This window comes from Salvia hispanica, chromosome 1 (assembly GCF_023119035.1).
Source record: "Salvia hispanica cultivar TCC Black 2014 chromosome 1, UniMelb_Shisp_WGS_1.0, whole genome shotgun sequence".
In the NCBI taxonomy this organism is placed as follows: domain Eukaryota; kingdom Viridiplantae; phylum Streptophyta; class Magnoliopsida; order Lamiales; family Lamiaceae; genus Salvia; species Salvia hispanica.
The window spans coordinates 6,693,352-6,705,551 of NC_062965.1; the positions used below are offsets into that span (position 1 = coordinate 6,693,352).

The 12,200-nt window shown below is 39.9% G+C and overlaps 1 protein-coding gene across 2 annotated transcripts; it reads right to left on the reverse strand.

Moving 5' to 3' along the window:
- Positions 1-167: 167 nt before the first annotated feature.
- On the reverse strand, positions 168-4,451 carry LOC125202104 (beclin-1-like protein). 2 transcript variants are annotated; one of them, XM_048100446.1, is made up of 10 exons: positions 4,197-4,445; positions 3,370-3,734; positions 3,037-3,207; positions 2,584-2,708; positions 2,362-2,410; positions 1,992-2,150; positions 1,825-1,910; positions 1,540-1,611; positions 988-1,137; positions 168-604 (listed from the first exon to the last, which is right to left on the reverse strand). In XM_048100446.1, the coding sequence occupies exons 1-10, from the start codon at positions 4,345-4,347 to the stop codon at positions 370-372; spliced, it is 1,563 nt and encodes a 520-aa protein (XP_047956403.1). In that variant the 5' UTR covers positions 4,348-4,445; the 3' UTR covers positions 168-369. The 2 variants fall into 2 exon arrangements, with proteins under 2 accessions (XP_047956403.1, XP_047956404.1); XM_048100447.1 differs by having other exon boundaries at positions 430-604; positions 988-1,064; positions 4,197-4,451.
- Positions 4,452-12,200: the final 7,749 nt, after the last annotated feature.

Genomic DNA, 12,200 nt, shown 5'->3' on the forward strand with positions numbered 1-12,200 from the left:
TCATAATAAGTATGGATATGATAAACAGTAAGGTAATCATAAATTTCGAGTTGAACACTTTAAACACTAGGAAAACTTATCTGGTTCCTTTCAACTATACATAACTATGTAATACTCCTACCAATCAGATCAAATCATAGCTCGATTACTAAATCGAGCATGATGAATTCAAACAACGAAAACTATTAAAATTAGAGCAATCTTATCATGTCAACAGAGAAGAAGTAAGATTACACTGTGCTAGCAACTCAGAAACTGCATTTGTGGTACAAGTTGGAGTTGCTACGCCTATTTATATAACAGCTGTTTAATCACATTGTGCACTGTACAATCATTCTGGTCTCTAACCTTTCTATATGAGCAGAAGATTTACTTTGACTGTAACCTGGTATCGGCTGGTCTTTTATTGTAGATCGACCCAGCGCTTGAGACGTCTGTATGGGTTGCTACGGAGGCAGTGAGTGGCTGGAAGTTTGTATTCCCAACAAACCAGTAGAGAGCCCATTTGAGATCACAAAGGGTGTATTTAAGAGCCTTGGTCCAATACTCCTGCTTATTGAAGCTCTGTGTTATGGAGTAATTTTCCACTTTGTCATTCTCAATTCTGTAAATACATCATGTGAAAGTCAGAAACCAGAGTAGATTGGTAAAAGCTCTCGCACAACATCATTGTTCTCATTAAGCTTTAAAAGTAATTTTAGACCCGACTAATAACGCTGCACCGCAACTGATTGCGATTAGTTGGTCAGATGAAAGCAAGCACAATAAACTACGCCCACTTAACGATAACTTAAGAGAATCAGCAGAGGAAACTAGAGACAGCAGCGCTTCCGGAAGTATCAAGGAAATGCAGGAATGGTATGCGTTTCTTGAGATTGGGGATGCTTCTGATTTTACGATTTCAGTAGCTAGTAGCTACTTGACTTTATTGAATGAACAGTTAAATGATACCACCAATGAAAGACATGTATATTCAAATCAACTTACTTGTAAGGAAGCTTGAAACATTTCTCTGGAGGTATGTTGTTTTCCTTATCCTTTGTGTTTGCAAATTCCGCAAACTCCTTTAGACACGTTAAGAATAACGTCATAGCTTTGTCATAACGAGTGCTCCAGAATACATTAACAGGGCCAAAGCTGGGAAATAATTAACATTAGATGTGTCAATATCCAAGTAAGATCAAACAATTGTGCTTAATTAAATATACAGTAAACCACGTGTCCCGTTAATTTAAAAAAGAGCAGTAAAATTATGGCAGGCTACATCTGTAAGGTTTAAGAAAGAATGAGAATATACCTAGATATGCACAAATAAATGGAACTAAAGGTACAATTAGACAATTAGATCCAGAGAAAGTCGCAGAATAAAGATGCAATTGGAATTATTGGATTCTGACAGCATGAATCATTATGAATTTATGATATGCACAATAATCAACCCCACTACAAAGTATTATCAATGTTTTACTTCCCTTTTGGATGTGGCCAAAGAATAATTTCAAATTTGGTAAACTGATATGGGCATCATTTCCAACTTACAGCTCATAAGTATTATTGCTGCTGTCCATTATGCGAGGATAACTTCCCATTGGAACTATTTTAATGCGATATCTGAAAGCAAGAATTAAGGAATAACCATTGAAAAGGCAGAGATTTCATTATTTCAGTTCTATGAAAATAACACTCAGATATGCTTGAGCAGAAAATAAAGGATAAACCAGAAAGGTAACATAAAATTTTAAACTCAAAGTTCATTGCTAGATACTTTTACAAAGTAGAATATCAGAAAATAATATGCAGACATTCGATATTATAGAAGGATACAGAAACTTTGGTCTGAAGTATTGTGCCATCGTATGAAGGAGAAGGCAAGCTTGCCCCCAAGCAGCATTTATCTCATCCCACTCGACCTAACAATATTCCACAGGCCGGGTGAAAAAGGTGGACATTTAAAGAGAAAATAACATTATTCATTTACACCATTAATATACCTGAACTTTAGGAAGTCTTCCCAGGCGAAAGTTGTTAATAGTTCCAAATTCTCCATCATACCAGATCGGGAAGGCGTCATTTAGCACATTGGTGCGCTTCAACTGCTCTAGGTGAGCTTGTGAGACCTCAATCTTCGCCAGAATTGCATCCCGCTCTTCCTAGTGACCATACATTTAAAGCTAAATAATTTTACAGAACATATTTCTGAGAGAAAAAAACTAGGACAGATAGGAGAAAGGGATCTTTTCTTTTCATGCATCTCTATCTTCTAATCTTAAGGAAGCATGGCAAGTATAATGCTCATAAGGAGTGGCTGCGAGGAAGAGCATGAATAGAAACTAAGATTCCAGAGGAGCAACTGAGACAAACCTGATGAGAGATCAACTGAAACTGGAAGTTATTGAACTCCTGCCAGTATCTGTAAAAGATAGAACACTATATGAATAATCCAAAGGAATTGCAAGAAATATGGCAACAAAGAAATGGAAAATGAAGAAGAATGAATGAACAAAAATATGCACATTTTTCTCAGACATCACCACAGAAACAACTCAAAGGCACATGTCCTATAATGAAGTTTATTGGCATTACCGTTCTTCTAACTCTTTGAACCGGCTAGACTTTAACTCCAGCTCATTTAGTTCAGCAGTTACTTCAGCGCATTGTTTCTCTGTTTCTGCAATTGCTGCTTCGAGCTTTCGTTCTTCTTCTTCTATCTTATAAGTTAACCAATATGACATAATCAGTCTTTGAATTCTAGTTAGATACCAAAAGGGCACACTTCCCACAAAGTTAAAACTTCAGTACATACAGCATAAAGTGATTAACTATTTCCCCTTTGACATTGATTACATAATTTCTGGAGATACATAAGCACGAACTACAGTGGATTTCCATCATGAAGATTTAACATCAACAAATAACTTGAACATTCTGCTAGATGAAAGACAAACTGGTAAACAAATATAGCACTGAGCTCCATAAAATTCACATATACCAAACAAACACGACATACTAATTTCAATATGATCATAGAATAAGCACCTTCAGTTTCTCCTTAAGAAACTCTGGTTCGCTGAGCACAGTTTTGGCTTCTCCTTCCAATCTTTGAAGACACATTTCATAAGATTTTATGTCCCTATTCACATCTTCAACCTCCTTATCAAGTTTATCAGACAAAACACGCATGCACTCCAGGCACATAGGCTGCTCAACCTGAACATAAGATGTACAGAACATAAAGGAGTTATGGAAATTGTTAATTACATGCCACATGCAGAACATGAAATGTTTGAAGTCAGAATAGTACAATGTGGAATCTTAGACAATATGCCACAAACTTTTGCAATAAACATGAATATCATATATTATGTGGACCTGCGTTTGCGTAGTGGCAATATCAAATGCACGATTCAGGACTGTTATTGTGGAATGGAAGCCTGAATTGTGTGGTTGTGTAGGGGAGCTAGTGGGTCCACCCTCAGGTGATGACAAGTTGGTCCCACCTCCATCACCTCCAGGTTCCGATTTATACACTGAAGCAGCTGGCGGAGGTAACACAACAAATGACTCATCTATTGCCTTCCCAGACTGGCTAGCATCTGGGTTCATTGCTCCACCTCGGGGGCGAGGAGGAACACCTGGGGTCTGATTCCTTTGCTTTGGCAACACAACAAATGAGTGGTCCATCCGTGTTGAACCAGAAACACTACCTGTACCAAGGATTGAAGAACCTTGCATACCTGCACAACACACACCAAAAATCTCAATGCAGAATACTTATACTTATCAACTTGCACCTAAATAAAACTATGCACTTCCGATAGAAGAGGGCTTCATCTACATAGCTGACAAAAATCGAGCTGGGAGAGAAAAATAAGGCTAAATTCACATATGAGCTAAAGCAGCTACACATCATAGGCATTCATAGCTATGCCCTAGAAGCACAATAAAGCACATACTTATACAAACAATGCACTAAACTGCAAACTTCTCAATCAATCCAGCTCAACCAAAATATCGATCACTCGAAAAAGTAAAAACTAAGAAAACAACCAGTTTAGCTAAAAATTAAGCATTTTTTCCACAAATCCCGTTCTCCATCACTGTACATTCTAAATATAATATTCCATCAACCCCAATTTCGACAATCAACTCGAGTAAAAAGAACAAAAATTGAAAGGCGAGAATCATAAAATTGAAACCTGAGCCGGGGAATCTGTCGGCATAGGAATCGACGCCGACGATGCAGAGACTCTGGCGGCAGTTCTGGCAGAGAAACCGCGGGAGATTGGGGTCGACCGCCAGGATCCGACCCTTATCAGAAACGTTGCTCGCGCTTCCGTTTTTCTTCATATCAAATTGAATTTTGTGTATCCCTCGATCAGTTTGAAATTCTTCAATCAAAATTTGGATGATGAATATATTTGTTTAGTTCGCAAAGCAACAGATTAGTGAGATATCGTGCATCCAATGGAAATATGTTTCCCTTAAACGTGGAAATAAAGAAAATAAAAAGATAAAGTTTAACGAGTAATTTAACATTTTTAATTCTTTATTAAGAGCATCCATTATAGGTGGACACTTTTTGGTGGTGTCCATAGCCACTTTTTATTTGTCCACAACCACAAAAAAAAGTGTCCGCAGCAATAGTGGGCACTTTTTGATGGACAAATTTCACTTTATTTTATTTGTTGTATATTTTAATTCAATTACAATGAAAATTATCGGAATATAAATAATTAGAGAACGAGATAATAATAAAATTAAAAAGTGCGATGAGTCCAAATATTTGTTGTATTAATGGATACCGGAAAATTACACAACGAACATTTTATAAAAAAAAAACATTTAAAAACAAATAAAAACACCGCCACCATCTACTCGGTGGCGGAGTCGGAATCCTCTGCCTCTTCTTCGTCGCCCACTCCCCCCGGCGCCGCCCTGCCCCGCCGCCCCGTCGCCCCTGGACCAGTCGGCCCCAGATCCTCTCGATCCTACACATGAGCTCATAGTATATCGCCTTGGTGATCGAGTCGGTGGCCGACTCGTAGAAACGGCAGTTATCTTGCAGTTGTTTCATCAACTGCACATTCAGGTTCCTGTTCAAGACCGCATGGGCCCCATGGTCCCACGGGCCGAGCTCCAGAAGGCGCTGCGCGGCTGCGCGATCCGGCCCGGGCGCCGAGTAGCGAAGGAACACTGCCCGGACATTGGGCGTCGATGCTGGCCACCTGCCCCGGAGGGTGTGAACGCCTAGTGTATGTATCAGAGGGCTCCTCCGTTTGGGCGTCGTTGAGGTCGATTGAGTGTCCGCCGCTGCTGCTGCTGTAGTTCCCGGCTCTGTTGCGTCTATTGCGCTTCGCCCCGTGACCTTCAGTCTCCTCTGCACAGATGGACTTGAATTTCGGGCAGTTCTCGAGAATGAGAAACTCCTCCCACTGGGTGAACATAGGCTTATATAGCGCGTTGTATTGGGACACGAGACAGAGCCTTCACGTCGGCTTCGTTGCGGCCACTCTCAGCGTTGAGAAGGTTGTTGCCGTAGATGCCCGCGAACTTCCTGGTGGGTGTCAGAATCCTCCCAAACTTTTTCCGGAGCTGTTCCGCGTCACGCGGTTTGGCGCCTCTCGGCTTGAACTCATTGTAGGTCAACAAGACACGCTTCCAAAAGCCCATTTCGGTCTGATCGGTGCCAACACGGGGGTCTGATGTGACGGCATCCCATGCCCTCGCCACAACAATCAACTCGTCTTTGGTGTAGTGCCCGCCCCGACTTGTTATCGCCGACTTGCTACCGCCGCTGCCGCTGCCGTCGCCGTCGCCGCCGCCTCTCCCCCCACCGCCGTCGCCGCCAGCCCTCCCCCACCGCCGTTGCCGCCGCCCCTCCCACCACCACCGTTGCCGCCGCCCCTCCCACCACCGCTGTCGCTGCCGCCACTCCCACCACCGCCGTCGCCGGAAGATCTCGTCGGCGGGGTCTCCGGTAGGCCCGGACTCATCAGCCCCATCATCTGCTCCGGTGTGAACCTATCGAAATCAGACAAAGGAGTGCTGGGTGCGCTGGAAAGAGTGAGAAGGGGTATCCGGCCGCGGATGGGTGGGCGAGTCCATAGTGGGTCGATAATCTCCAAATGCCGAACGACCCAAATTCCTCTGATGAGAAGATTGACCCCGATATTGGCTTTGTTGCCACGGCGGGGATGTCGGTGACCACGACTGGAATGGAGGGGGACTGGGACTCGATCCCCGGGGGGTGGGACTCGATCCCACAGCTGAGATGGCTGGGAAGAAGGATAGTATCCGTATCCCGATTCTTCCGTGCCGGGTGAATCTTCGTCTCTCCCGTGCATTTGGTATAAAATTTAGGGTTGTGAAATTGGGGGTGGAGTGAAAATGGGTGTGGAGTGAAAAACAAATTGGTGGGGTATTTAAATAAGCCAAAAAAAATAATTACAAATTCGAATTAAAAATCAAAAAAAGTAAAAGCCGGCGATTCGCCGCGCAATAGATAGGCGCGGCGGCCGCCGCGCTTCTCTCTCATCCGGCCCGTCCTCGCCGACTTCGGGGCGATGGCCCTTTCGCCCCAACATTTTCGTCCGCCCCCGGGCGGACGCGTGCTCCCCTATAGACCGCCGCGGCTAAGCCGCCCCTGGGGCGGACGCGTGCTCCCCTATAGACCGCCGCGGCTAAGCCGCCTCCGGGGCGCCGGCGCGCCGCCCCTATAGTGGATGCCCTAAGAATTGTGTATATTTTACCCATTTTTAACCGAATTAAGATTTGAGTATATTTAATTCTTAATAGTAAAGGGATTTATTTTATTTTTAATTTATACACGATGATGCATTAAATATATTGACAAATAGCATAAGCTGGTTGGAAAACAATATGTCAATATGAAGACTCAATTATGATAGTATATGAAGTGAGATTTCAGATCTTTTGAAATTGGAGATTAAATTTGTTGAACTTTTAGAAATTTGAGGTATACAAATTTTTTAGAATAATAGATTTTCTCATTTTTATTTTCTTTTTATTACTATTTCCCTCATACTAAGCGCATTCGCAATGGTGCGGACGATACGCCGGACGATGCATCGTCCGTCGCATCGTCAGTCACTGCAGCATCGTGGGCGATGGGTTAACCATCATCCGCGCCCGATACATCGTCCGCGAACGATGCGCGAAGGATACCCCATCGTCCGTCGCATCGTCTGCCACTGTGGACGACGCGGACGATGGGTCGGACGATGCTCACGCGTTTTGTTTTGTTTTTTTGATTTTTTTCCAAAATTTTTTCTTATTTAAAAACTACAATTCTCTACCATTTCACACGTTCCAATTATTCTCTCTCATCGTCTCGAAAAATGAATCCCGACGACTACGATTTGAGTACATCGGATGGCAAAAATGCAGATGGGCCTTGACTCGAGCCTTGTTCAATGCCTTTTTTTATTTCATATTGTAATGTTTTAATTATAATGAAATGAAGTTTTTTTTTTTTCCAAATTTTGAAGTATTTAAATATTCAAATAATAGATAAAATGCTTAGGGCGGGCTATAGTCCGCCCCACTGCAGGTGGAATGAGAGGATGATAAAATGCTAACATGGCGGTGCATAGGGTGTCGCTTAGGGCGTCCCACTGTGAATGCCCTAATATTTACCACATACTATAATTTAAAACCCCAATTTTGAAACTCTTCTACCGATCGCGTATGTGATACACTGATACTCCTTAATTCTGAAATTTTGTCGCAGCCACCCTCCTCCTCTTCCCCTTCACCGCGTCCACCCTCCTCCCCTTTGGTGCCGGAGTATGTGTGTTTTTGTTTTAAGGAAAGGAAAACAGTCCCAAAAAGGAAATAACATCCACGGCAAAATCTGCAACTTCCTCTCATATATAAATTTTGTGGGATTATTTTTTTCTTGCTCTAACTTGTAATGCATTTTTTTAAATTCATCATTTCTTGAATAGAAATTTAATCGATAAAAGAGTTTCAAAATTGGACGTATATACCTCTAAAAGAGGAAAAAGCTTTAGGTATAAAATATATGAAATTGTCAAAATGAAATGATGCATAATCTCGCTCATCATCTGCTCGTCTCCAGCTCTGGCTATGCTACGGTCACACTTTGTCTTAATTTTCTTCACCAATTATGTTACCTCCATGAATTTCACAACTTACCACATTATTGTGAATTATTAAAAGACTTTATTACTCATGGAATGAACTCAAATAATCTTAAAATGATCTCATATATTGAAAATTCTAAGATTTCTAAAACACAATCTCTTCCACCCCATTTTATTATCTAGTGATTGGGATTTACTCTCTAATTATGCACTAGAGGGGTGGCGGCTATATAAAGTTACTCTCGATATATAGACTTTTAATTATAAACAAAATATTTTATTTATTAAAAAATATTTTTAAAAATAGAATAAAATTATAATTTAACAAATGGTTTATACTTAAGTTGGATCAGTGGATTAATGGAAGATTAAATTTGTAAATTTATAATCCTTTACATTAGAAAAGTGAATTTTGCATCATTTGATAAAGCCTATTTATAATTTTTTTGATTGCAACATTACTTGTGAGTTAGATATGATCAGATAAATGGATTTGCACTTAGAATTTTTTTTTCTTGCTTACTATGTATAAATATGTTGAGTTTTGATACAAAATCAATACCTAGTTTACTGAAGCATTTTGGTAAAACCTAAAAAAAAAAAGGCGCTGGTTTCTACCAAATATTTGCTAGCACCAGGCTGTGCTTGCAAAATTCGAAATATTTTCTAGCATATTTGCGAGCATATATGGTAAAAACAACCATTTTTCAAAATATTGAGTGGTATTTCTAGCACTGGTATGTGCTAGAAATATTGTGAGCACCTAATGCTAGCAAATTTACCAACTAGTCAAATTTCCTTCAATTTGCTAGCACTAGTATGTGCTAGCAAATGTTTTTTCATGTAAAAAGGAAATATAATCATTTTCCGTCGACTATTTTGTGGGTGGGAATAAAAGTGCTAGCAACTTTGCGAGTGGGAGTAAATGTGCTAGCAAATTTGCGAGTACACGTACAAGTGCTAGCAAAAGTGTGAGCATCAAATGCTAGCAAATTAACCAACTAGTCAAATTTCCTTCAGTTTGCGAGCACTCGTATGTGCTAGCAAAACTTTTTGCGAGCACACATACAGGTTCTAGCAAATTCTTTAGTCTTATCCAGATCCGCTTTCTTCATTCTCATTCTTCTCCATTTCTAAATTTTCGACCTTCCATTTTCTTGCATGCGATTTGGAGGTGTTTTTGTTGCCCATGGTCAGCCCAACTTCACATTTTCCAATTATTTGAAGGTATAAATTTATTTATTAGCTATTCTTTCAAATTCTCATTTTCCCACATTTCAAAATTTTTAAACTTTCACTTTTCTTGCCTAGAATTTCTGCGATTTGAAGGTGTTTTTGTTGCCCATGGTCAACCCAACTTCACATTTTCCAATTATATGAAGGTATAAGTTTATTCTTCCAAATTCTCATTTTCCCACATTTTAAAATTTTTGAACTTTCACTATTCTTGCCTAGGATTTCTGCGATTTGGAGGTATTTTAGCTGCCCACGGTCAGCTCAGCTTGACATTTTTTTCCAATTATTTAAAGGTACAACTTTTATTTGTTAACTATTCTTCAATTTGTGGCTAATTAATTCTAAATATTTCTATACTTGATTTGATTTATATTATTATATTTGTGTGATAGATAGTGAAATGAATAAAATTCCGGGAAGAGAATGGATGTATGAGAGAAAATGTTCTAGTGGAGAATTGAATCTGGAATTTATTGATGGATTAGATAAGTTTATAAGTTTTGTTGTGCAACATCCCTCGAGAATGGATGGTTTGAAAATTAGATGTCCATGCTTACGTTGTAATAACAAAAAATTTTATCATCCGGACACGGTGAATGCGCATCTTGTGAAAAAGGGATTCACTCGAAATTATTATGATTGGAGATTTCATTGTGATGTTGAAGCATCGTCTTATGATGTTGAAGCGTCCTCCAGCTCGGGACAGATAGAATCCATGCATTGTGATCCTCCATTGAATTCTTACCAACATATGGTGCACGATGCACGGGAACAATCAAGTGCTTATGAGCATTGGCAACATGTTCCGCCTACATACATGCCAGAGCCCCCCATAAATGAGTCGCTACATTTCTACAATTTGTTGGAAGCGTCTAAGTCTGATTTGTGGGCAGGATGTGATTATTCTGAGTTGTCAACAAATGCTCGAATAATGACTATGAAGGCCGAACATCGAATGTCTAAAAACCACTTGGTTTGATTGTCACAGGAGGTTTCTCAATAGAAATCATCGGTTTCGTAGAGACAAAAAGAATTTTATAAAGAACAGAACCGAACATTCTGGTCCTCCTTCGATCTTAAACGGAGAAGAGATACTTGATAACTTGAAACAGTTTGAATTCAAGAGAGTGTTTGATGAAGGTGCAGAAACATCAAATTCCGAGTTGAGCAAGATTTTTGGATGGAATAAACGAAGCATATTTTGGGATCTTCCATATTGGAAGACAAATTTGATTCGTCATAATCTAGATGTCATGCACATAGAAAAAATGTTTTTGACAATATCTTCAATACCATCATGAATGTGGAAGGCAAGACGAAAGATAATCCTAATGCAAGAAGAGATTTGGAAGAGCTTGGCATACGACCTGAACTTTGGCCATATGACGGGAAATATCATAAGGCAAATTTCACACTTGACAAAGAAAGCATGAAATTATTGCTCAAGTGGCTCAACATTTTGAAATTCCCGGATGGTTATGTTTCTAACCTGTCAAGATGCATTGATATGAAGAAACACAAGTTGTATGGTATGAAAAGCCACGATTGTCATGTGTTTATGCAAAGATTGCTACCGATTGGACTTCGTGAGTTACTTCCACACGCTGTATGGGAACCTCTGACAGAGTTGAGCAATTTCTTTAGAGATCTCACTGCTACAATGATACGAGATGTTGATATGGCAAAGTACAGTGAGTCGATTGTAGTTACCTTATGCAAGCTTGAGATGATATTTCCCCCGTCTTTTTTTGACTCCATGGAGCATCTTCCAGTCCACTTAGCATATGAGGCATTGATCGCAGGACCGGTGCATTTCCGATGGATGTATCCGTTTGAACGGTACATGCGCAGGTTGAAGTTGAATGTAAAGAATAAGGCTGTTGTGGAAGCATCGATATGTAATGCATATTTGGCCGTGGAATCATCTCATTTTTGCACTCATTACTTCGAGTCACATGTCCGTTGCCGCGGTAGAGATGTTCCTCGTAATGACGACGGAGGGGGATCTACTTACCCTAAAGATATGCTTCAGATTTTTACATATGATACCAGATGTGTTGGAAAGGGACGGACACGATTCTTGTCAGAAATCGAGTACAAAGCTGCATATACTTACATATTGCTTAATACACAGGAAGCAAATGAGTTTGAGCTGTAAGTTTGATTTCCTTAATTATCAATTATTGAACTACCTATATACTACTTAGTTAACGATTTTTTAATATGACAGCATGTTCGTTGAGCAATTGCACGAGTGCTTTCCAGGAATAACACTGCCCCAGATAGATCAAGAATTAGAAAATCACTATGCATCATGGTTTAATGAATATGTAAGTATTCTATATATATTATTTTGTACATGTTAAATTGTAAAAAAGATGTTAATTTACTCACTACTAAGTGTTCGGTATCCAAGGCCAAAATAATTTGCCTCGCGATAGTCATATGTACTATCTGTCACAGGGACCATTGATCCGGGTCACGAGTTATAATGCTTGTATTACCAATGGATATAAATTCCACACAGACTCTTATGGAAAGAGTAAATCCACGGTCAACAGTGGGGTGTGCATCAGAGGGTCGAATTACAGCTATGACGAGGATGACTTCTACGGCATTTTAAAAGAAGTTGTGGAGGTGAAATACCGTGCGAGACCAATAAAGAAAGTTGTCTTATTCAATTGTGTATGGTATAATCCGGCTCCACCTCCACGCGGTGGTACAATTATTCATCCGAAGTACAAAATTACAGAAGTGAATATTATGAAAGAGTACCCAACTTTTAAAAGAAATCCCAAAACTTTAAATTCATATAACATATATCAAATTAAAGATAAT